Raw genomic sequence first — 26,000 nt, 5'->3', positions numbered from 1 at the left:
TGACTTATTTTTGGACATTGTTCCAGGAATGATCTGTAGAGAAATAAATCGAAGCTTAGAGTTTGACTTGTAACAAATCCTGTTGTGAGACTGTCTTCCCAAAGAGATTGCACAATTAAATGAGTATTGACTTTCCTTATTATGCTTGCAGATGCTTGATCTCTGGTAAACTTCCCGTGATTTCCATGCGTATCATAGTGAAAGGTTTTGTTAGCTCACTTGCAGTGTTCTGGGCCATCAGTTGCTGAGGTGGTGTCTTTGTGGCAACAGTCAGGGAGGGTTGCTCTCCAGGGAATTAAAAATAATAAAAAGTGCTTGGAGTCCTACCCTGAATGACTTCTCTGTGGCAAAAAAAAATCTCCCATACAATATTATTTATTATATAGAGCTTGCATCTCTAGTTGCGTATGAGCAACTTAAATTAGTCAAATGCAGATACAACAAATACATCAACAGAAGCTCTTAGCATAATATCACAGGCTGCATTTCACTGCCTTGTAGTTTAAAAAACATAGTATTTCAGGCACAGTATATTAGCATGCACAATGATTTCATATTGTATGATACAAGAATGAGAGTCAAACCTCCAGGTATGTTTTTTCCAATTCAGCTTTATTAATCCCTTAGGAAAAGAGTGTTATCCATAGGTTTGTGCCCGGTGCGCCCTGCCAATAAGCACACAATTGGAATCCACACAAAGGTCTTTTTAATTAAATATTAATTATTGGGACTTGGGACTACAGGAGGAGCACTGTTCCCAGTTGATCTGCCTATGAATAGACATGGCTTTATTTTGGCTGACAGTGAAATTTGGGGTAATATTGATGGTTTTTATGTTCTTGCCTTGGAGTTGGAGTAGTCAGGTAGTGCAGGGTCACTCTCAGTTGAACGACCAGTGCTGCTCACTTGGTCTAGAGGCTTCCAAATACAAAAATCAAAAACAAATCTTGCACACTTCCAAACCTGCAAACTTACAGCCTGGTGAAATCCTACTTTGCTGTCAGAGCGGTCTGTTGGCATGCAAAAAGGAAGATGTGCTGATAGCTTTCTTGCATCTGTTTCCTCTGCTGATATCCTGTGATCTCTTTCTCAGGCGTTAAAAGAAATCAATGAAGTTGGGGACCTTTTGCAACTGAAATATTCCCGTCACCGTTTGGTACCTCTCTTGGACCGGCCATTTGATGAGACTACATATGAAGAAACAGAAGACTGAACTCCCTCCATGTGCCTTGGTGGGAGGGACACACCCTGTGGGACACGGTGGCACGCAGCCCGCAGAGTCTGTGAACAACACACTTAAGACTGCTTAGCATAAAAGACATTTCCTCACAATACTGAAGTGGCCACATCAGCTCTAAATGGCATTTTGTAAATAGGGAGAGGAGAAAAAAAAAAAAGCTTTGATTCCTGTGTCTTCAGGGTCTGGCCCTAGAGGTGCTTGGCTTTATTTTTTCATGTTGCTTTTTTTTATTTATTTGTCTCAATAAGTTCACAGCAACCCGAGTTGGCTGTGGCTGATCAGCTCAGACTTTGTATGCACCATTAGCCTCCCAAATGCTGGCTGAGATGTTGTGAGCATGTGTGATGCTGGCATGGCAGCATTTCCAGTGTCACTGCTAGATGTCTGACCTTCCCAGTAAGGAGTGAGCCAACCTGTCCGTTCATTGGAAACTGCCTAGAGAAACTGTTGATTACTAACTTTGGCGTATTTGACAAGATGGATAATCAACCAAAGCTTCTTCCTTTTGCAGTTACTTGTGTTTAAAACTTGAATTTAGCTTTTTTAAAATAAATGTGTTGCTGACATGTCACTGACAGGACCATTGTTCCAAACATTATTTAGTTCTGTAAGCCACAGGCAGAGAGACTTCGGGGACTCTAGCCTCTTTTCCTTCCCAGTATGGATATCAGATTTTGACAGTAATTGTCCTCTTGATATAGGGTAAGTGATGGAGAGATTTTTGTGCTAGTTATTTTTAAATTGGGGTGATCTGTCTTCCTTCTGACATACTTCTGTTTTTTTAATTTTTTGTGTGTGTGTATTGCTTTCTCATCTTCAGATTATTTTTGCTTTTGCTTTAGAACTATTATAAAACCACGAACAAGTATATCTGGTAGCTGATAGGTTCTAGAAGGGTGCTTTTGGACTTCAGCAAACCATAGCAAGCCTTGTGCTTCCTTCTAAGACCAGAACCTCTGAATAAGCAGGCCTGTGCAATGGATGGCTATTAGGGAACCACTTATTTCACGCAGATCTGTGAAAGAATGATCACTGCCCTTTGCCACGCTGATCTTTTCTTGTCACGTATGAGATGTTCTTCTTTGGCCTTGTTGTCCAAGGCTCTTATGCAAAGAGTATAGACAGATTGTGTCTTGTGTTGTATGTTATGTTTCAATTAGCCAACAAAGTCTCATAACTGGCAGCTGTGAAGTCTATATAGGCTTCCCCAAAGAGAAACTGTCCTCACAACTGTAGTTGGGTTGAGGTCTTCATGTTTTTCCATTTCTATTACTGTGAGATCAAATTAACGTTCACTGAGCCAGTTGCAGTTTGGTATCTTTATTTTTCAAGTTCCACGCTGTCTTACTCCGATCAAAGTTTAAAATAGACACCTTTCCTTTAGTGCACCTTAGAGGTGGTCTGCTTCACAGTCATAGCATCTTGAATTCTCTCAGTGAACAGAACACATCATTGAAGAGATACCAAAAATATTACAACAGGAGTCAGTTGCAGTATAGTTCTTGGTGTGTTTTTGTTTCCCTGGACTTGTAGGTTATTTGCAAAAATAGTAATGCTTTAATGTTGTGTCAGTTGGGTTTGGGCCAGCTCTTGAGTTTGGGTTGGCATGATGCCCTTTGCAGGTGGCAGTGGAGTTTCTCAAACAGATTCTTCATCTTAAAGCTAAAGCAGAATGCAGCTTAAAGCAATTTGGTGCTGCTATATATATATACATACATATATATTTACTTATAATATATGTTTATAAATTATAAATAAATATATAATTTTTTTTATGTTCACTCTTTGGCTAATGGGGAAGGAGCTGTTCGGTCACTGCAACCAGGCAGTTCTGCGAATACATCTAGTGAGTTAAAGCAGCATTGATTTCTATTTTATATAATATCTATCTTCACATCTTTATAGATCTTACTATGTTTTAATGTAACAGCACTACAAAACACTGCTTCAGTCTTTTACCATTGCATTTCAGAAGTTTAATTACTTAAGAAGAACTAAAACTGACTGTTTTCAAATTAGGTCTGGGTAAGTGTTTGTCTTAGTCCCCTGACGTTGATTTGCTCGCCTTCTGGAGCACAGTGTGTACACAGTCCAAGAAGTTTGTAACCTGCATGTGCAGCCTTAATGGCTATGGAGTAATCTCATTTGTTCAGCCACAGAGTGAGTAAACTGCACTTACATAAGCTCGCTTTATCAGTTCGACCTTTCTCACCTACATTCTGCCCAGGACCAGCTCTAACATTCCAGCAGGTGACCTGCTTTCTGACTTCAAGAAGTTTTACCTCAAAGAACTGTTCTTTTTTTCTTTCTTATTGTAGCAGGGAACAAGAGGAAGTTGGTTGACTCGATCACGAAACAGTTTAAGAGCTGACAAAACCAACCAACTCAAAGGCATGGGTCAGCGGAGAGCTATTTTGAGCCTTCCCAGGTGTACAGCGTGCTGGTACCCACTGCATAGTCAGTTTGAAACTTATAATATATTAAGTCAGAGATGGGTTATCACAGATTCTACAAGTCTCTAGTCTTAGTCTTGTCTCTGGGATTCAGTTTTAGGGCAGCTTATTTTTAGAAGGGAGGAAAAAAGGCTGGATAAATATCGATAACTCAGATAACTCCTGTGTAATGCTTCTGGAACTGTATTCTATAATTATCCATCTCCGTACTGGGATTCCATTTGTATTTGTTTAAAGGAGATTGTGCTCTTGCTAAACTTCGGCCCTTCAGTATCTTATTGCTGTGTTATGCTGTCTGCGTGACTTTGAATTCTGGGTTGCAAAGACATTTCAGAAATCGTTCAGGCAGTTAGTAGCATTTGCAAACTGCTTGGTTACATTTCAGCACTCCTGTATCCTTTCTGAGAAGCAACATTTCCCCACACACACCCAAGGAGGTCTCTTATTTGGGGGAACCTGTTCTGCCGTAGTCTGGTACCTGTTGAAACTACTTCTGAAAATTAAGCAGTCTAACATTTAGCACTTTCATGTTCAGTGAATTGTTAACTTAAAAGCCAGGAAAATCTTTTCACACCTACTGAAAAACTCCACTCCCACAACCTAAGAAGCAAACCACTACTGGTTTGGTGCTAGGCAAGCCTACAGCACATGTGCTGTCACGGTTATGTGTCGGGTGGATTGCTGATTTGATATTATGTACTGACCCAAAATCTGTCTCCCTTTTGTCCTGGCAGTAGAAGTGAATGAAAGAACCAAACTTGAGACATCACAAAGGAAGAAAAGCTGCTTAAGAAATAGACTTCAGTCCCTGCCAACTTCTCTGAGACATTGTAATTGAAAATGACTCCTGGTATTTCTTAAGAGATGCAAAATTCAAAAGAAAATGAAGGCTGCTTTTGAACAAAGGATTTTTGCCCTGTACTGTACATTGGCTAAACTTGCCTGTAAATATACAATAGTTATCTTCCCGGTACCGCTCTGAAGACCTTAGCAAGCAAGATTTTGCCTCTGCTGAGCTGAGTGAAGAGTTCAGAACCATTATAGTTTTCAAGGCTGATGGCCATATTCTTTTAAGAAAGTAGAGAATCTCCTGTTACCCAGCGAATGGTAAGGGATCTGCTTCTTGTTAGAATCTGGCCTTCCCAAGTAGGAGACCTTTGTCTTAAGAAGCCTGATTCATAATTTCTTTTTAGTTCTTTGGAAGAGAGGAAAAACATTTTTTTTTATTGTTTGTTGTTTGTTTGTTTCATTTGTTTGTTTGTTTTGTAATGAAGTGTTCGGTTTTGTTTCTACAGAGAACACAAACTCTTGTATAGTATCTGTGTATATGGTGTATTTAATTCTGTTCAGTTTCTATTTTTTTTTTCCTTCTAAGTAGCGTCCTTAGAGAGCTGTTCTGGTTCTTGGATTATTGGTGTAGCATGCTTCTGCTTTAGGCTCAGGAGTGAACCAACCAAACATCTTACCGTGTTGAAGTCATTCAGGGAAGGAATCGCTTCATCCATCCTCTCTTGATGTTTCCTCTGAGAGTGCAGAAGTGGTGCCCAGCATCAGAGCTGCACCTTTGCACAGAGCAGGAAAGGGGAGTGTTCCAGCGAAATCGGTGATCCGGCCCTGTGCTGTGTGGATGAAGGAAATCTGACTTCCTGATACAGCAGAGATGGAGGGAGGAATGGGGCAGTCAGTCACCAGTTACTCTCAGCTGTACAGGGATCTTCCATGTGTACTGGAACAAGGATCCTTAAGATAGGAATGCAACTTTCAGTGGCCAAAGGGACACTTCTCTAAAACTTCTTCACACCAAGTAAACAAGTGTTTCCTTTCCTTCTGTGCAAATCTTCATTTCTTTACCTCTGAAAAATATTCAGCTTATGGCAGTTCTATCTATTATCTATTCAGACAGATGATAGGAAAGGTTGGAGGAAAGCTGTGAGCATGAGATGTCCATTTCATCTAAGAGTCATCTAAGAGAAATCTAGCACCACTGTAGCTGGAGTGCTATGCATAAGCTCCCTCAATTCATCACGGAATGAAACTTGTGGAGATTTACCCCAGTGTGAAATGCTCAGTCTGAAACCCTGCACATTGTGCTCGCTCTGTGAAAGAGCCAAGCGTGCTGGGATCTGTGTGGGTTGCACGTTCTGTACAGGGAGCCGAGGTGCCTGCGGTCTGTTCTAACACTAGTGAAGCACAGAAACATCTGTGAATGCCTGGTATTGACCCCTCACCAGGGGAATTGTTGGCTTCAGCTCTGGAGCTGGCACCCAAGTGGTATCAGACCATTTGGGAAAAACACCGGTCGTGTGACCTGTGTAACTTGAACGTGGTTTCAAAAAGAAAAACAAAAAACAACTCAGATGTCATTGTGATGGCTCCTATTCCTGTAAACATTCCCAGTCTTGCAAGTTGTTTACCTGTGAAAGATTTGGATGTGAATTTAAAGCACAGACACGGTGTTTGTGTGACGAGGTACTGTGCATTAGCTTTGACGAGAAGTGTTTAGTGCAGGCATTGGAGCTGTTGTGTTTACGTCCCCGCAAGGGGCTGGGTGAAGGAGATGAGTGTGGTGTGTGTCGAAGGCCTTAAACTGTGACTCTTGGTATGAAGAATTGAAACTAAAACTGACCTTGAAGCATGCAGTGGATTTTAGCCCACGGAAGAATACCCTGTGCTGGTAGTTAAGCAATACGTACTGCTGTCCGGCTCTATTTGCGTTTGAGCCTGGCGAGCAGCTGTTTGAGGAGCAGGAGAGGTGCCTGTATGTGAAGGCCAGAAATAGTGCAGCTCTGCACTGATGTTCCTATGTAGCAAACATTGGTAACTGGTCCCTGGGCTGCTGAAAGCAGAATTACTGAGAGGGTCAGGGACTTCAAAAGCAGTGGCAGCTAGCAAGTTAATTTTCTCAACATTAGGTGAACAGGTCTCACTTGAATACGCCAGGGGTTGGTGCAGTTCCAAAAATACCCTTGGCTAAGTGAAATGTGCACCAAAGCATCTGGACATTGTAAAGCATTAACTTTTTTTTGCCAAAGCTCATGCTGTCCAGACAGTATTTCTGCTACCCCCTAACGGTATATTAAGCTAAATGCATCTCCAGCCTTCCGATAGTGACTTCAGGACAGTTTGAGAGAGATGAGAGTAACGTTGGAGCCTGAGGCTTTAGGTTAGCAGTCCCAAAGCCAATGGTGGCCCACATTTCCACAAGCCCTGGGCAGAATTACCAAGTCACAGCACTTAGTCTTGAATTGCACTGTATTCCTATGCCTCTGTCTTGCTATAATGTACATAATATATTGGATTTTTTTGTAGATAAGACATTTTAGATAAAATTTTTAAATGGGCTCCCCCCAAAATATTTTATGCCAGATGTCTAATTTTTTTTACACTGGGGATTAACATGAAGTCGGATGCTCTATGGGCAGGGAAAAGATAAACAGATGGTACATTGGCTTTAAAAAGGTAACAATGCATGTAAAGAACAAAAAAAAAAAAACACTGGAGAAAAAAAAACAAACTGCTTGGGAAAAAAAAAATCCATTCAAATATATTCTATGTTCTGCATAATAAAGAATTTAAAAATAAAAGTTCTGTTGTGATTTTTCTTGAAGCTGCACCACTGGGGCTGAGCAGAGCTATAGCCTGTGTGAGAGCTCAGATCAGTGTCCCCCTCTGTCCTAGGACTCTCAGGTGAGGAACTTCTGCTTGTGAGATGCGTGTTTGGCTGTTTCTCATCCGTCTCCAGTGCAGCACGGGCTGGGTGGCTGCTGCAGAGAGGTGGGTGTGTAGAGGGGACCGCTCTGGGTGTGCAGCACCCAGGGGAGCTCCGTAAGCCGCCTGCTGCCCCTGGGTGCTGTTGGAGGGGATTCCCTCCGGCAGTGCGTACGGTGGCTGTCAGACTTATCGGCTGTCATGCTGCTAACAAAATGTTTGAAAGGGCTCCTTGATCCATCTCGCATGGGACGCTTGACCTCACATCTGTCTTGCAGGCTGGGGCTGGTTTGAAACACTTCCTTCCATTTGTCCCGGCCCCAAGTTTGTACGCAGCAGATGTCAGCGCTGGGGAGGGACGGGAAGGAGTTTGGGGTCCTGCTTTGGGCTGGGGGTGCGGGCAGGGCCCCGGGGGCTGTGAGGGGGTTTGTTCGTCTCCTTTCCCCAAGGGGTTGCTCCCCGGAGGGCTGCTGACCCCCTGCCCCCCAGAAAGCAGCCCCGCACCCTTCCTGGGGGCCGGGCCCTGCGCCTGGAGCCCCCTTTGGCGAGCCCCGGGGCCGGGCCGTGCCCGGGGGAGGCTGCGGGAGGCCCGGGCCTGCCCCGGCCGCTCCCGGCCCCCAGGGGTCCCCCCCTCGGTGCCGGGGGGGAGCGGAACAAAGAGCCCCGGGCCCGGCCCGGCGGCGGAACGGGGGAGCAGCGAGACCGGTGGGGGAGGAGGGAAGGCGATGAGGCTGCCGCCGGGATTAGCACGGGGGGTGGGGAGGCGAAGCCCTCTCCTCCCCCGGCCCCCCCCCGCCCGCACACGGGGCGCTGCAGCCATCCCGCAGCATCGGCGGCACCGGCAGGCGAGCCCCGAGCGTGCTCGGCCGGCGGCGGGAGGGAGCCCTGCGCTTTTTTGGGGGGGTTATTTCTCTGCCTTTTTTTTTTTTTTTTTTTTTTTTCCCCTTTCCCGAGAAGGGACGGCCCCGGCGGCGGCCGGCCGTGCCCGGCGGGGTGCGCGCCGAGCCCGAGCCGTGCCGAGCCGGGCGGGATGCCGCTGGTCAGGGGGAAAGTGGTGCTGCTCCTCGGCTTTGTCTTCCTGACAACCCTGCTGGCCGCCGTGAGGGGGCTGCCCGTCAGGAGGCAGCGCGGCAGCAGCCCGAGGGAGAGGAGCCCCAAGCTGGCCGAGGTGAGGGGGCGGCGGGGGTCGGGGGAGGGGGGTCCCCGGGCTCCCATCTGGGGAGGGGAGCCCGGGGCCGGCGGGGCTGGAGCCCGTCCTGGAGCCCTTCTCTGGAGAGCTCGGCAGGCAGGGCTGTGCTCCCAATGCCCCCTCAGGAATGCTGCCGCTGGAAGGGCTGCCCGGGCACGGTGACACCGGCTGAGCGATGTGCGGGGAGCCGCGGGGTCGGTCCGCGGCGCAGGGGGCTGGGGCCGTGCCCTGCTGCAGCGCCCCGCGGTGCTGAGCCCCCGGGAGCCACTCCGGCAGCTCCTCGCAGCACGGCAGGAAAGCAACAAGTGTGGAAACGCATCTGCTGCACGGGGAGCCAAACTGAGACAGCGAACAGAGGGGCACGGGCTGAGTGCAGCCTGCTGTGGTCCCGGCTGCTGCGGGGAGCAGGAGATGCAGGCAGGAGCCGCGGGGATGCTGCATGGCACAGCACTGCTAACGCCACGTCGGTGCTGCTTGGGAAACTTCAAGCAGAAGTGTAGACGCCACCAGGGAGATGCCAGGCTGGACGTGCTCGGGCTGCTGGGCTGCAGAGTAGGGGTGTATCCGTGAAATCTGCAAAATGATCGCGGCCACGTTGCAGAAGGGGCCACGAGCGATGGGCAGGGACAGCCAGCGCGTTACGGGGTGGTGCGGGTCCCCGCAGCAGGACCCTGAGGGCTGCCTCAGGCCGGTGTTTATCCAACATCTGCAGCCGCGTGGAAAGTGGGGAGAGCTGCTCTCAGCACCAGTGTGTAAATGGTTCTGAATGGGGAGCGTTGTGCGGCGGGCCAAAGATCACATCAGTACGTACACAGCAGAGCCTCTGTCCTCTGGACCTGCGCTTCCTGCAGAAATACAAACATCAAACGAGTTTGTAGGCACGGGCTGCAGGGCGGCGGTTCAGCCCAGGAACAAGAAGGACGAGGAGACGGAGGACTCCTCCCAGGGTCTGTCACTGCTCCCGTCCCTCCTTTCCGTGCACCCCTCTGGGCTCGGGCATCCAGCTGATGCAGTGGGCAGAAGGCAGCAGGCATCGTTGCATGCATTGGCCACGTTTTGGGAGGAAATCCTCTGTTTCTGGTGCATGTGGGGACGAATTTGGAGTAGCCAAGCGGACAGCACGAGCGCAGCAGTATGGTGGTTAGAAAAAAAAAGCCGGAGTGATTTTGGGTCATATGCACAGATGGTTCATGTTGCAAAGCTGATAGGTCCTGTCTCTATGGCAGCAGGGCAACCACATCTGGAGTATTGGTTACGTTATGGGTAATGCCCTGCAGATGTGGGCAGAGGGAAGGGGGCCTGGGGAAGCAAAGAAGTGACGGCGCAGAGCAGATAGACGATCAAAACGATTAAACAATTACCTAACATTCACTTACTCTAATTTAGCATCTTTCTTTAAAGCAAACATTTTTCCCCTGTTTAAACTTTAATGGGATTTTTTTATAAGCTGTACTGAGCCTCGCAGTTGCCCTTCTGTACTAAAACAATTGAGAAAAATTAAAAACATTAAGGCTATCATCAACTTTTTGAGTTAGAAAGTTTTCTAATTGCAGGAAGGACTGAGGAAGCATGCTTTGTCTGTGGGTGATGGCCTTGTGGCTATGTCCCAAAGTCCTGTACTTCAGTAAGGATCTGCCACTTCCAGCCTTTACAAAACGACCAAGCACTTGCATTTCCTCTGCTGTGATACTGTGCAGAAAAGCTTTGCCCTAATTACCTGAGTCCAGCACAAGCAACAGATTTAGCAAAAGTATTTTTTATTTCTTCAGTCTCTTTGGCAGTTGAAAAGGCAGCTGAAAGTTGAATACTTTCTCCCCAAACTATGACTGAAAATCTAACGAGAGAAGACATCCATTAATTGTGAGGCTTCTTGACTGTTTCAGAAGGCTACAGGGGCTCCAAAGAAGCAGACAAGTGTACAGCAGGGCTTTCGGAAGTGCTTTTGCAGGCCAGATGCGTCCCTCTCTGACTTGGGCAGATGTGCAGCAGGTCCAGGCGGTGACACAGGCCAGCAGCTCTTCACAGCTGGATAACAGTGCTTGGAAAAGCTTGCATCCCCTGTGTGACAAGGGACAGCTCTTCACATTGCTTAATGCTTTGTTTATTTATGAAGTCAGGGCATTTAAATGCAAAATATGTTTTGATAAACTCCCTGGGTTTCAAAATATTGGCTTTCAGCATTGCTAATAGATGTTTGGCTTCTTTCTGGTGATACAAACCAGTTCTCGTGCTCTTCCAGTAAATACAAAATAAATGATGCTCTAGCACACTAGAAAGGCAAGCACTGGAAGGGATTAAAACTGCATTCAGATACACCCACTTAAATAGCTGTGCACAGAAATACCAGTAACAGTGACAGCAGTGCTGGAGCTGGTAGCAAGCATCCCAGCAGTGGCACCATGCTGTGGTGCCAAACCTGGCTCCGATGGGCTTGCCGGGGGCTGCCAGCTGCCCCCCATGCTGCTGGGGGGCTGCAAGGTGGAAATCCAGGCCAGGGCTTGCCGTTGGGGTTCCCCTGGTCTGAGGCTGCAAGCCGGCTGCTCGGATAAGAGGTAAGGGACAGCAACAAAAGAAACGCCAGGCTTCGCATGAGGGCTGCGTTTGGCCGCAGCACCTGGCGGGGCTGGCGCCTGGCCCGTGAGAATTAAGGGAGGGAGAACAGAGCTTATTATTTACTGGTTGCATGGGCAGCGAGAGTGGCAAAGGGAAAGAAAGTTTAAAACCAAGTGCCGGGGATGCTGGGGGACGCTGCAGGGGGTTGCTGGGCCCGGGAGCCCCGGGCCGTGCGGTGCGGCTGGGTCAGTAGCAGAGGCTGGGTCAGTAGCAGAGTCGCTCTGCCTGCGGATGTGCTTTTTACCTTTTCATTTCTTCAGCAATTAAGCGTTCTTGTCCCTGGCTTTGTCCTTGGCGGAGGTCGGATTTGCGGATACAAAACGTGCACTGAAGCATCCTTCCGCTCTGAAAGGGCCTCTTTGTGCGCGGGGAGGTACTTTACCCTTTGTAGCAAATTTCCTTTTGAGAAGTGCCAAATTATCTTAGTCAACACAGTTGAAAACCCTCCCGCCCTGGGGCTGAGTCAGGAGCGCAAACAATGGGGAGCGGGTGTAGGGAAGCTGCTCGACAAGGGGGCTCCTTCCCCTCTCACTGCACACATGGGTCTGCTGCGGTCCCATTGTGGGAATCAAAGGGGTTCCTGTAAAAGGCACATGTAAGGGAAGGGATTAGGCAGAAATCACTCCACAGGGCATTGCCCGGCCCTCTGGCTTCCCAGCTGGAGCAGCCGTTCCCAGTCAGCCAGGCACCCCTTGGGAAGCGCTCCCCTTTATTTGCTCCCAGTCAGCAGTGGCCAAAAGCTCCCCAGCAGCTGAAACCGGGGCTGAGCACCAGCCAGGATAGGGGAAGGGTGTCGGGCTCTTGCAGACCTTCTTAAAGACAGATCAGGTGGGAATATTGTGCCTCAGCCACGGTCCCTTCAAGCCCAGCTGCAAACAGAAGCGAGGCAGTGTGGTGCGTGCACCAGGGAGTTACAGCTGCTGTGCTTGTGTCAGTGTCTTGGGGCAGGGAGTGGGAAATGGAGCCTTCTGCTTCCCATGGCATCGATAAATATTCTTCCACTGAGGATAATTCCCAGGTCAGACACCCGGACGCTTCCCATAGGGAAATCTGTGGCCATGACAGCAAGGTGCACTGCTCCAGCCTCCTGAGCACAGCCTCAATTCTCATTGAAAATGCTGGAGCTTGTAGCCAAGGAGCAGGGAAGAGACGGCAGCAGTGTTTCTGTGTAAGAATGTTTCTGTTTCAGACAGAAGCTTGTAAAAACACAAGGACATCATTATTAATAGAACATTTCTTTTCGCAGGGCACCTTCATTAGGCTATGAGGTGCTTTGACATGGCCAGCTGCAACCATCAGGCTGCACGGTGTGTTTCAGAGCTGCTCAGTTTTTGTGCCTTCCTTGCACGTTGGGACTCCTGGGGCTCCTCTGGGAAGCTGTTTGGGGCTTATCTGAGAAGCTGGTCGGTACTTAAGAGATAACGCCAAGAGGACAGTGACCCACATGCCTGTGAGTCCCGGGTGGCTTCGGTGTGAAGGGCACCGGCTGTGGATTGCTTTAGCCTCCAGGGGAAGGACACGGCTTCAAAGGGAACAAAATGCAGTAAATTCCTCCCGGCTATTGCCGCCTTCTGCTGGTCTCTGGCACAGCTGGACAGATGCAAGGCCAGGATCCAGCTGCACGCAGCCTGGTCGCTGTGGTGGGGTTCTCACCGGGGACTAGAAGCTGCTGGCTGGCCCGGTCTGGGCTGCGAACACGTCCTGAGCTGGGGCAGCCTTCATCGTGTGACAAAGAGCACAGCAGGAGCCTGGCAAGGGGATGCTGCCCTGCAGGTGCTCCTCCATCCCACCCCGTGGTGGTGCGCGCTTTGGGACAAGTGCTGGTGGGTCTGGGGATGATGCAGGGTGATGGCTGGGGTCTTCCCTTGCAGTGGGTGGCTGGCTTTGAGCTGGTTCCTCCGATTTTTCTCTTTGGGAAAAAGAAACCCAGGCAGCTTGGCAGGAGCCATGGGACATTGGGTGGGGGGTGGGAGGGACGGGGGGCACTGGCTTTGCTGTGTTTGGGGGGTTTTGGTTTCACGGCTTTTCCCGGGCTGCAGTGGTGGCAGAGGCAGCAGCTGGAGCAGTTGGAGGGCTGCGGTGTGCAGGCTGACAAATGTACATCATTAGCTGGGACAAGTTAATGGTTACTGGAGCACGTGGGTTTTAGAGCTGGAACAAGTTAACAGCAACTCAGGCAGATGCATTAAGAGCTTACGCGTATTACAGCTCAACTATGTTAACAGAAAACATGTGCCCGAGCAAGGGGCTTTGCCTGAGAGCACCAGAGGGTACGGCTGTGTGTCTGTCCCCCTCTCTGCATGGTCCCTGTGGGGCCCTGGTGCCGCACCCACCGCCGCGCTGCGTCACGTGTGGCGGGGTTTGTCTGCATCCCTCCAGGGAGGCAGGCGGGGAGGAGAAGCTGAGCCATGGTAGCCTTTAGGGGGACCTTCCTCAGGTCTTGGCTTCGTGTCACGAGAAGCCTGGGAAGTTGGCTGAGGCCACCATGGGCACGTTTCAGGTCCAGGTGCCCGCAGAAGAGCCTGCTGCAGGGTCTGGGCTGTGCGGCTGTGGACGTGTGGTGAGGAGCGCCGAGGGCACCCCGGCCGCCCTGCTCTGGGCCTCGCACACAACCAGACCGTGTCCCTGCCCCTCGCAGCGCTGCGTGCTGGTGGTTCTCCGTGCTGTGCTGTCTTCCACGCCGGGGCCGGCTGTGCCTCCAAGACAGCACAGTCCCAGAGCTTGGAAAGAGTTTTGAGATTGCAGCTGTCGCAATCGTGAAATAACTGAGAGACACGAGGAAGCCTTTGATGCTGCCTCCTGCAGCTCCCTGCTCAGGACGATTGGGTTGCGGCCATTTAGAAGAGTGTTTCCTCATGATCTGAATTATTTTGATAACTGCGTGAAAACTATAATCGTGGGGGTGTAACAATGACCCACACAGCTCATGGTTTGCTGCCAGCTCCTACTGGCCTGTCATAAACAGGATCTGCCCACAGCAGAACGACAGCCAGTGGCTTATCTACTCCACAAGCACTTGCAGAGCTCTCCCAAAAGGTAAAGGGAGCTGCTCGTGTCTTTATTTAAAAAAACAAACAAAACAAAAACAAAGGAAGAACTTGTGTGAGTTGGTGGACGAGTGAGGGGAGCAGCAGGGAGATCTCGGTCCTGGGCTTTACCTGCACCACAGCCCTTTGCTGGTGGTGTCTGTCACCCGGGCAGAAGAAGAGGAGGAGCTGGAGGTGTCCCCTGCCTTACATTGCAGAGGCAGAGGGGCATGTTGAATTTGATGGAATAAGATGGAATATGTTGATGTTCCCTACTGTTAAATGTTTATTTTAAGGAGACCTAAGAGTGTTACTTGTTAGTAATGTAATAACCTCCCCCTTCACCCACTCCGGCCAGCAAAAGCTGTTCTGAGCCTTTCTACAGATGCCCTGACTGAGACCTGGGAGCTGCTCCAGCCAGGATGGGCTTCCCTCTGAATCCATCAGCCTGCACCCCTGTGCTTGGCAGCTCTATATCAAAAGCTTGTCCTGGAGTTGTTCCTGCCTGGTTTCAGTCTAAAACTTTAAAAAAAAAAAAAAAAAAAAAAAATCTGGAAAGTTTTCTCCAGATCTTTGCAGCTCATTTGTATAAATACGGAGGGAAAAGTTTTATTTACAAAAAAAAAAAAAAGTCCCAATTTCTGCTTTGTAGTTTACTGCTCCATAAGCAGGCAGGTTTGCAGCAGAGTGCAGGGTGGATTTTATAGTGTTGGAGGGAGCTTGGAGGAAAGAGTAGGAAGACACTTGTGTAGATTCTGTTCAGGAAATGATAAATACTTCTGGTTGGGTTCTTGTTTCAGTAAAGCCATTCAAAAGAAACAATACAAGCAGTAATGATTAAGCAAGAAAAAAACACATTCCTTATAATTATAGCCCACAGTGCAACACCAGCCTTTAGCAAGCACATCATTTTCTTCACTGCAGTGTTAACGAGCCCAAAGCACAACCTGGACGTTGCCTCTGACCTGACTCCCATGTGCCCAGGTTTCAAACTGAACGAGTTTATGTTCCTGGTAATTGGCTCAGGGCAGATGTGGGTGGAAGCGATGCACAGGCTGTGGTGATGCTTCGCTCCCCGGGGAGCTGACTCAAGCATGCTTGGCTTGGGCTTAGCCCTGTAACGAAGAGCAGCTCCGCTCGGCGATGCGTGGAGCTGCAGAGAGCGCTGCCAGTGGGTTTAAGTGCTGAGCCCTGGCAGCTTTCAGTGCCTGCAGAGATGCCGAAGAACATGTGGGGAGGACAAGTATCGGTGATTATTGGTGGCAGCAAAGTTGTGTCCCTGGTTGTCATAGGACAGCCCAGCACAGGGACTGATCTGTTGATACTTTCAGGTTTTTAAAATGCTGTAGGGTCTGAGATCTCGCATCTCTAATCATTTTTATGTCAGAGCTGCGGTGTGTGAATGTCATTCTTGTGGTTTCTTAACACAGGCTTAGTTCAGAGTCTCAGAGAAGTTTATAGCCAAGCTGCATATTTTAAGACCAGAGGAAATAATCAGATCTCCAAGTTTTTTCCACAGCACAGATGCTGTACATATGCGTTGATGGTACCTTGTGTTGGACTGTCTCCACAAGAGATATTGCCACTTTCCTTGTTAGCTTGTTCCTGTGGTTAGTCACCTACAGTGTTAAAAGCATGGTCCTTATTTTTCAGTTGAATTTGTCTGGCTTTGACTCACAAATGTTGGTTCCCATTATGTGTTTCTGTTCTAGATTAAGGAGTCCCTGGTGCCTGATGGATTATTTCCTTAAAGAACCAGGAAATCAAGTCATCGCTTTATCTTTTTAACCTGACAAACAAATTGAATTGGACAACTCTTTCACTGGAAAAATCTCTACATCCCTTGGAATGGTTTTGCAGCTGTTCTCTTCGTCATCTTCAGATTTTGAAGCAACTTTAGTAGAGGTGTTCAGACTAGAAATGGGAAAATATCAGCCTTCAGTCTCCATAGAAAAGATACGTGGCCTTGCCTACACCTTTCCCATACACCTCGTTACCCCTTTCCTGTACAAAACAGGCCTGGCACCGTGTGAATTGCTGACGAGTTCCTTCCACTTCCTAACATCTTTGCTGAGTTTATGCCCTGAAGTGTTTAGGTGGCCCTACATGCGGGAGAGCCTGGACTGCTTGGGAAGGGCTCCAGGCAGCGTGCTCTCTGCTTCTGGTGTTTGGTGGCAATCGTGCTTTCCTGGTGGTGGAAGGAGAGGGGAGCTGTTGACCGTGCGGTGGTTTACTGATGGCCAGGTTTGGCCCAGAGAGGAGAAGCTGTGTGTGACCTCATGCACACAAACCCCATGCAAAGCCTCAACAGAGCCTTCAGATCATTTTCACTCCAGACAGCCAAGCTCTTCTTTTTTTGTGAGCTAATGCACCATAATAGCTCAGCTCCAGGCCTGACAGCCTTATCCAGCTGTTGCTTAGGCAGGGCTGAGAGGAGGGTGAGTGTTGTGGAGGGACATCTTTTTGCGGTCAGGAGGGACATCTTCTGATGTAGGGCCAAGTTTTAACCCAGCAAAGCCTCAGAGCAATGCACGTGTTGGGATGAGGGAAAGGCTGGGTACCCGCTGCAGTGACTTGTCACCAAAGGAGTTACTCCTGGGACACCCTGCCCTGCAGAGCCCACGTGAGTAGTGGCAGCCCTTCAGCAGCTATGGGGCCGGGAAGCTTTTTGTGGAAGAGCTGGAGGCATGCATGGGGTCAGCTGGAAGTGAAATGGAGAACTAATTGCTCCTTGCCAGGGGTGCAGCTCGGTGGGGGTCACCCATGGGGGCCACCCAGGGCAGACACCCACAGGGGCCTTTGTGCCCCCAGAGGATCTGGGAGCAAAGCTCTGCCCGCCCGGTAACACTCTCACAGCCAGTTCCCCTGTGGCAGTTTTACATTTTCCCTGTGGGAACAGCACTCTGAATTTCTTGAGCTTGTTTGGGCGTAAAATCTGAATTAGGCACTGAGGGTAAGTTTGGAGACTTGGAGTCTGTTCCTGGCTCAGTCACTGTGACGTCCTTGGGTGAGCTCAGATCTCATTGCTAGAGGAGACCTCACTTTCCATGTGTATTAAATTTGGGTCATCTGTGAAACGAGCTTACCAAGCCCCGTTAAGCTTGTTGCAAATTACGCACAAGTGTCTGTTGGCTGAGTGTGCTGTTGGCTGTGCTTGCACAGGGGCTGCGTTAGGCACATGCAGCTGGGAGCAAGCCCAGTGCTAGTGAGCGGTGCCGTGTGGCCAGTGCTCACCAATGCCCAGGACACAGCCGGCTGTCCCCCTGTGTCCCTGGAACGGCTTGCACTGCGATGTTCCTCTCCCCCAGGAGGCACCAGCTCTGTGCTGTGGCCAGGAGCAGCACGGGGAAGGTTTGGGGTGTCCTACTGCAGCATGCCCCAACGTAGGGTGACGAAGGGCCTGACACAAGAGGAGAGCTGGCAAGGAGCTGGGGCAGAGCCAAGCATCTTTCCCGTGAGTTGTTCCCCAAAAACACTTGGACAGGGAGGGCAGAGGGCTCTGTCTCTGCCCCATTTGCCTTGCACCCTGCGGTGCTGGATGAGAGAAGGGAGCCCCAAAGGCTCCTCCTGGGCACAACCTCCCTGCTTCCCGCAGCCCTCTCTCCTCAGGGCCCATCTGGTGAAGTCTGTCACAGGCTCTGCCCTGCATCCAGCCCGCTCTGGTCAGCAGCCAAGGGCCCAGCAGTGTCCCTGCTGCTCTTTTCCCTCCCCCAGGGACAGGGGGGCGCAGGCTTTGATGTGCGGGCACAGGGCTGGGGACAGGCTGTGTGTGCTCATGAGAGCCTGGCCAGGCTCCAGCTGCCTTTGAAGTGCTCCAGTGATCAGGATGAAAGGGAGGGGAGTCCTTCCCCAAACCATCTGGCTCTAATTGCAGGTAGAAATGCCTCTCCGCATCCCCCGTGGGGAGGGGCACGCCGCGCTCTTCGTTAATCTCGCCGCTCTCGTCTGGGCTGGTGCAGAGGGCGAGAGCTTGGGAACAAAAGGGAGTTTCAGCCAGAAATAGACGCTGCTGGCAGAGATGTTGGGGCTTCGGGCACTTCTGTGCCCCGTGTGGAGCCACAGGGCCCCAGGGGCCTTCCTAGAGACACCCGTGCCACGGGGGGGCTTTGCCAGTTGTTCCCATCTCCAGTTTCCATCCCTCTGCCTCACGCCCTTCTGTGCCAGCACGGAGATGAGGGACGTGGGGACACGAGGCCAGCCCAGCCATTCACAGCCAAGGGTCCCTGCCAGCTCCTGCCAGCTCCCCGCTTTGCTCGGCAGCCACCACCTTCAGGAGGTGCCTGTGCAGGCGAGGGACCCATCCTCACAGCCTCTTCCCTCTGCAGGTCTCTGCCTCATCCAACCCCCGTGCTGCCGGGGACGAGGAGCTGCCACCATCGGGCAAGGCGCGGGGCCTGCGGCGGAGCGGGCAGGCGGGCCCACGGCGGCACCGGCGTCGTGGAGCTGCTCAGCAGGTGGCGAGGAGCCCGGCGGTGCCCCAGCCCGGCGGTGCTGGCCGGGAGGAGAGCCTGCCCTTTGTGCTGGACCTGCAGAGCTTGCCCGGGCTGGCCAACGTCGACCTGAGTGCCCAGAATCCCAACATCCAGGTGGGGAGCGGGGCTGGGTGGGATGGGTTGGGCTCTCCACAGCCTGATTTGAGTCCCTGACAGGAAAACTTCTGAAAGCAGGGTCTGTTTCTGTGGCTCTGCTGTTTGGGTGACCGCCAGACCCCCCTGGCCAGCCTACTGAGCTGCCACAAGCAGCACCTCCTGCTTTGCCCCTGCTCAGCCCCTCCAGATGAGATGACCTCTCGTGCTGGTGTTCGTGGAGTCAGCACACAGGTGGTCCCTGTGCCAGGGGACATCCTGTGGCCAGGGTCGTTGTCTCACTGCTCTGCCTTGTGTCTGGCTTCCAGGTGACCATTGAAGTGGTGGACGATCCTCAGGCTGAGATGGAGATGGACTTGTTGAAGGAGACAAGCAATGACTGGTCCTTGACATCGTCTGAGTGGCTGTCCCACAAGGACCTCTTCTGGCCTCTTTTCTGGGAATACACTGACCCCACTGAGGAAGAAGAGGAGGAGGAGGAAGAGGAGGAAGAGGATGACAATCTGGATGTAGGGGACAGGGAGGAAGAGGAGGAAGAGGAAGAGGAGGAAGAAGAAGAGGAGGAGGAGGAGGAAGATTACCCAACAGCAGACTATGAGGAGGAGGAATCCATGCTCAGTGGAGTAGGAGGTGACTGGGACCAGCGGTGGGCTAGGCAGAAGAACTGGATCTTTAAGGAAAAATATAATTATGGTGAGTCCTCTCAAGCATGAGCAGCAGCACCTGCCCTGCAAACCATCGCTGTCCTCCCCTGCCTGGCTTGACTGCAGCCCTATCTCACTGTAGGATGGGCACCCGAGGACCAGAGCATGCTTGTGCTCAGCTCCTGTTAGAAAATAAGCAGGGACACCAGGGGGCACGGGCAGCACCTGGCTGGGGTTGCCAGCAGCCTGGCACGCCAGCTTCACAGCGGGAGTTTCCCTTGTGTGTCATCAGACAAAGCGTGGGCTCCAGCAGACATGTTCAGACTAGAAATATGGTGCAAATGTTTAGCTGTGAGTGCTACTGCCCTTGTAACAGTTCTCTGAGGTGACACCAGAGCCAGAAACCTCTGCTGCAGGCCTGAGCATCTCCCAGGAGAAGTACTGCAGAGGTTAGATGCAGGGGCCAGTGGGTGGGCAAGTCAGGGGAGCACAGCACAGCTCCTGGAGCTTCCCATCCATGAGTGTGTAAGCAGACAGCTTTTGCTGGCAGCATTGTGGTTGTGGGGTCAGGCAGGTCCAGTGAGGACGGGGATGGGCAGTGATGCCCAGATAGGTCACTACAACCATGAGCAAGGCTGTGAGAATGAGAGCCTTTGCCTGGGGGCTGCCAGCAAGGGCAGGGTTGGCCCTTGGCACCATGTAGCCAGACACCTCTGGGTAGCCCTGTGTCCCCATAAATTGCATCTCAGGGGCAGGACAGAGCTGAGGGTGGCTGCTGGCTCCCCTCCTGCTGAGACTTTCTGCAAGGTTCATCCCTCTCTGCCTGTCCCATGCCATGTGCAGACTATGAAGATGAGGAGGAATGGAGCCCATGGTCCCCTTGCAGCGTCACCTGTGGCAGTGGCAACCAGAAGAGGACCCGGTCCTGTGGCTATGCCTGCACAGCAACAGAGTCAAGAACCTGCGACCTGCTGCGCTGCCCTGGTAAGCCCCCAGCCATCCCAGTGCTCGAGCACCCTTGGAGCACTGTCCCATCCCAGTGTGGGTTTGTTCCCCTGCTGCAACTGGGTTTGGGGCACCATGGGGAGGGAGAGAGGCACAGGGAGCAGGCTGTGCCCAGGGCAGGGACATTCATGGCAAACAGGCCAGTGAGAGGACCCTTGTTCCCAAAAATGGGAACAGGCCCAGATTTCAAGTGCCAAGTCCATCTTCTCCAGGGTGTTGCTCATGGTTCAAGAGCTAGTTGCGTTGGATGTGCTCTGGGCTAATGAACGTGGGTGCTTGTTTCTATGAAGAAGCTCTGGTGAGGACTCATGGCTCCACAGGCAGTTGTGTGAAGCCCAGGGATGGTGGAGCTGGAGCCCAGCTCCACATGCAGCTCCTCGCACCTCTCTCACAGGGAGTCTGAAATCCAGTCCCAAATCTTACAGAAAGCCAGCTCCATCCACTGGGATTTGTATAAGCCCTGGGCCTGGGCCCTCTTGGCCCAGTCTGTCCTGCATGTCTTCCTCATGGACCCTCCTCGCAGACACAGGGCCTTGTCACCAAAGCAGTGGAGGGAGAGGTGCACTTTGGAAGGAAACCTGACATTCAGCCCATCTCTTTTCATTTCTTTCTTTTTTTTTTTTTTTTTTTTCTTTTTTTTTTCTTTTTATTTCCCTCTGAAGGAGCAGAGGGAGAAATGGTCTTCCCCACAGAGGAGACTCCTTTCAGAAGTGACAACACCACGGATCTGTTCAACTCGGGTAAGCCCCTGCCTCGTCCCCACACTGGGGCCTGGGTGCTTTCATACAAAACCCTGTGGGGAGATGCAGCTGGTGGGGAGGGCAGTGCCAGGGGCTCCTGGGTCCAGGTCCAAACCTCAGTCCTGTCACTGCCATGTGTAGGCTGGTGGTAGAAGCCAGCAATGGTGGGATGCCCAGTGACTCCCACAGCCTGCTAGGACGTGGTGGACATGGTCTTACTCCATGGCACACTGGCTGAAGCCAGCCTGAGGCTCACACTCCTGCAGCTGCCCCATGGTGGGATGCTGCTGTCCTTCCCCTCCTAGGGAGCTTGGTGGCTTTGCCAAGGGTTTGAGGGTTCTCCTGGTGGGACTGGCGAGCGGTGGTGGGGCAAAGAGGCGTGCTCGTGCCCTCACCCTCTCACTGCCTCTCCCCCAGACGTGGACAGCTGCGAGAAGTGGCTGAACTGCAAGAGCGACTTCCTCACCAAGTACCTCAGCAAGGTGCTGACGGACCTGCCCAGCTGCCCCTGCTCCTACCCGCTGGAGGCCGTTTACAGCGCCGTCAACCTGCGGGACGAGAGGCAGGGGAAGAGCTTCCGCTGGCGGGATGCCAGCGGCCCCAAGGAGCGCCTGGACATCTACAAGCCGACGGCGCGCTTCTGCCTGCGCTCCATGCTCTCGCTGGACAGCACGACGCTGGCGGCCCAGCACTGCTGCTATGACGAGCACACCCGCCTCATCACCCGGGGCAAGGGTGCCGGCGTCCCCAACCTCATCAGCACCGAGTTCTCCCCAGAGCTGCACTACAAGGTGGACATGCTGCCCTGGATCCTCTGCAAGGGTGACTGGAGCCGGTACCACGCCGTGCGGCCGCCCAACAACGGGCAGCGGTGTGCCGACAACCCGGCCGAGGAGGAGTACCTCTCCCAGCTGCAGGAGGCCAAGGAGTACTAGCTGCAGCCATGATGGGAGGAGACACGAGGCCACGGGGCCACCGTGCACCCGGCTGCTGACAGGTCCTGCCCCAGCCCATACTGTGAGGGCTGGAACCATCGCTCGTGCATCCTTTCTGAGCCCCAGCCCTGCTGGCAGGCTCCTTGTGGGGCTGCGAGGAGCACAAGGGTCTCGTCTCGATTTGTGAGGGCACAGGAGTGTCACTGTGTCACCCCTGCTGTGCCACCTGGGGCAGGTCCCCCTCTGCTACTCACCTGTGGGCAGTGCAGAGCTGGGGTGCAGGGGGCAGGAGGTGGTGGCCAGTGTCAGGGGAAAAGGGCCTGCTTGCGAGCAGAGCTTGGGAGTATGCAAGGCAAAAGGATGGCTGTGTGGGCTCCCGTGGCAAGATCACCTTGCCTCTATGGTTTTAGCTGTCAAAGAGAGCACTCAGTGCCAGAGCTTGAATGAAGGTGGACCTCAGAAGGAGATCATCATGGGGAAATGCCACAGGGCTGCACTGAACCCCCTCAGAGCTCAGGGGAGCAGGGTGGCAGCACTGGTGCAAGGCCCATCACCAGCCCTGCTCTGCATCTCAGCTCCCCAGTGGGTTTCCGTGCTTGGGAGTGACTGTAACATGGCCCAGCAGAAAGTCCTACATTTCCCTCCCACAGCAGCCAAGCCATTGCTGGAGAGGAGCAAAAATCACTGAGCCAAGTTCCTCATGGCAAATGGGGAAAAGTCACCACTAGGAGCACCCAGCATTGTCCCCTTTCTAGTCTGCTGCTCACCTCTCATCCTTCTCCGTGCTGTTTGCCCAAATCCTCCACAAGAGGCAGCCCAGAGAAAGCAAGTCCTGGTCACATCCTGCTGCTCTCCAGGCTTGCCAGGCAAGCAAATGTGGCTCCAAATGAGCAAGGAACACAATGGTTCATAATATCAATACACGGTGTCTACAGATTTTGACACTCTCCATTGCCACTTTGGTGTTGCCTGTTTTTTTTCCAGCTTTTCATAGATCCTTGGCAGTTTCTCCTATCCTATTTTGGGGTGCTTTCAAGCTCCCAAACTTCCCACAGAGAAACAGAGCTGAGCACTTTTATCTCTGGACATTCAGTAGTTGAACATGGCTGAAGCTGTTCACTGCTTTCATTTAGCAAGCTTTATGAATCAGAGGAAATAAAAGAGTAAGTCAAGCAACTGAATGGAGTCATTTCTAAACTAGAGATTTCAACAAAGGCAGTTGTTTATTCCATCATGCCTTTTGTGCAGAACACTGTTAGACCAAAAAGTGTCTGTGTCAGTTCAGATGGCCTTGGGTTGACTGTCCTGTGCTAATTCTGTTCTTCTTTCAGGAGCCTTCTCCAGCGTGAGTGAGCAGCCATAGTCAGAGAGCTCCTTGGGCAGTCTTTCTAGGACTATCTTATATAAATTGAGTATCTGTTGATCCTTTTGTTTTGGTCACTAGTAGAATATTGCATCCATGGTCATCAGTACGTAGGACTTCATTATTGGCAGAACAAAAGTATTAATGAAGTTACTGCTGCATTACTCTTGTTTAGCTATTATTCCATACTCATAGCCACCAAACCTGGTTATGGGTACTATCAAAACATAATCAGGTACAGCCCCTTTTCCAAAATGCATGCAGTCAAAAATGAAAAGTATTATGTAAAAAACAAGAAGGAAGATTAAAACCAAATGGGCATGAATGGTGACCCAGACCCTGGTAAATTTTCATTACCATTACATTCTCCCTAGAAAAAGTGGTCATTTGCTCCCTAGCTTCTTATAAAGAGTTCACGAGGAGGTGGGCAAGAGGGGTTGGCAGTGATAATGGCAGGTGGGTTCTGGGAGCCTGGGACTTGTGCAAGGAGGCTCACCAGCAGACACGGAGGTGTTTGTACTGGAAGCAAACAAATCAAGTGGCTGAGGCTGTGGAAGGACGAGCTTGTTGCCTTCTGTCATCCAGCAGGGCATCTCCAGATCTCCTCCCATACCGCAGATCACCACAAACATCAGAGGACTCTCAGAGAAGTTTATTTACCACCAGACCCCTTTGTAAAACAACCACCTGTATATTCCTAGTACTAGACCCACACATGGAAGCAGTGCCTGTGCAAACAGTCTTTCTTGAAAGAGGCATTCAGTAGCTCAGCCAATTTGTTAGACTGGCTGGTCGCTGAGGAAGTGCTCTTATAATAAGGACTGTTACCCAGGAATTGCATCCTCCCCCTTTTAATACAGGGAACATCAACCTGTCTAACCCCCCAAAAATGAACCTATAATTTCTGTAATAAATGTAGTTCCTGTCCAAGGGCAAGTAGAAACATTTCTTGCATTAAGTCCCCACTAAAATCTGAAAGCCAAGTGGCTGTTCTGCCTGGCTGCCCTTATGGTCTGGAAGATACACACATGACCTGGAGCATGAGAAACGAGAAGCAGCGTTGTTCCTCACACAAGCACCTTACACAGCAGGAGGCTTTGCGGAGCACCATAAGAAAAGTAGACATTAAGTAAGCATTTATTTTTATATGCCATCAAAGATTCTGTCCAGCTCATTGCTATTTAAATGATGAATCTCTTAACTTCCCTTCCCTAAATTTATTGTGTTTTTAATATAATATATATATAATTTTTTAATTTCTACAAAATTTGATAGAGAGTTCTTTATTCTGACTGCAATAAAGCACTTTATACATGAATGTGTTGCTGATGTCATTCAGTTAGGACTGAAGTTTATGTTGCCAGAACATTTTGTTTTGTTTGAGCATGACGACACTTCACTGAGCGCTGCGTGCTGTGGGTCCCTGGCCACAGCTCTATTGCAAGGAACCTGGTGACTTTGCTTCCTTAACTTGAATTTGGTGGTGTCAGGCACACTTGGAAGAGCAGAGATGCATGCAGCCTCTTCTGAATGTTGCAGACAGCGATTTCCAGCTGATCACAAATGCTCAAAGGAATCTGATTTTCCTGACCTGATGGCATTCTGACGCTCCTGTTTCCAAGAAGAAGAAGGCATGGCAGCAGAGGGATGCAAAGCAGGACACTTTCAAACGCTTTCATAACCGTGATTCAAATCCCAACTCTTGAACTGTGAGGTGTTACGAAACGTTCAGAGCTCGTGTTTTTTACAAGCTTTGTCCATCCCCAGGGTGTTATATTTTGTGGTTCCTTTGTATGCGCTATTTATTGTCTGTGACAATTGTGGCAGCTGGAGAACAGGGGTGAGTGATGCTGTGGACAGGGACCTTGTGTATGTGCATGCATATGTGCGTAACTGAATGTAGAGGCTTTGTCCATCCAGCTGTTCCCCTACCCCAAAAAAAACAAACAAACACCAACCCAATGTATTATAGACATCCTTTGCAAATAAAGATTACTGTTGCCAGTTTGGTCTATGATGCTTGGAAACAACAGGGCTTTCAACTTGGCAGCCACAGGCAGCCCCACATACATAAGCATGCAGGTCTGGTGCAAAACATCCATGTTTCATTCAAAGGGATTTAAGCATTTCACTTTAGGACTGTGCTTCTGCAGCCTCTGGTTTCCCTGTGTTTCTGGGCCATCCCAAGTCTCCATACTCTGGAAGTGGCAGTGGAGAGATGCAGATGTAGCTCATATGCTAGCCAGGGGCCTGGGGTCAGTATAGCCCATCCTGTAGATGAAGGCATAGCATAAGAAGCAGGAGGAATATTTTCTTTGCCTTGCCAGTACCTTATGGTGTGACTTTCAGCAAGTCACATCACTCTTCCACATGTCTATTAACTTACCTCTCTTTCCCCATCTCCTGGTTTGGTTGGTGTCAAAGGGTGGTGGGAAATGGCCTTTGTCTACCATGCCACCAGCACAGAAGAGCTGTAAGGTGCTGGTGAAGTTCAACTA

At 50.8% G+C, this 26,000-nt stretch overlaps 2 protein-coding genes across 2 annotated transcripts in view; both read left to right on the top strand.

Annotated features, from left to right (window-relative positions):
• The window catches only part of SPTLC2 (serine palmitoyltransferase long chain base subunit 2), a 72,447-nt gene extending 66,402 nt beyond the window's left edge, over nucleotides 1-6,045 (top strand). The window contains exon 12 of the mRNA XM_082762063.1: nucleotides 1,094-6,045. Within this exon, the coding sequence (XP_082618189.1) occupies nucleotides 1,094-1,213 (120 nt within the window). The 3' untranslated portion in view covers nucleotides 1,214-6,045. The remainder of the gene's footprint in view (nucleotides 1-1,093) is intronic.
• Nucleotides 6,046-8,381: 2,336 nt separating this feature from the next.
• ISM2 (isthmin 2) lies at nucleotides 8,382-25,500 on the top strand. The gene is made up of 6 exons (XM_082760615.1): nucleotides 8,382-8,569; nucleotides 18,555-18,815; nucleotides 19,124-19,508; nucleotides 20,303-20,443; nucleotides 21,127-21,204; nucleotides 21,622-25,500. The coding sequence occupies exons 1-6, from the start codon at nucleotides 8,432-8,434 to the stop codon at nucleotides 22,137-22,139; spliced, it is 1,521 nt and encodes a 506-aa protein (XP_082616741.1). The 5' UTR covers nucleotides 8,382-8,431; the 3' UTR covers nucleotides 22,140-25,500.
• Nucleotides 25,501-26,000: the final 500 nt, after the last annotated feature.

This window comes from Aythya marila (genome assembly GCF_965140915.1).
Source record: "Aythya marila genome assembly, chromosome: 5".
In the NCBI taxonomy this organism is placed as follows: Eukaryota; Metazoa; Chordata; class Aves; order Anseriformes; family Anatidae; genus Aythya; species Aythya marila.
Note: the sequence above shows the minus strand (reverse complement) of the source record. Positions and strands in the feature narration are given on the sequence as shown.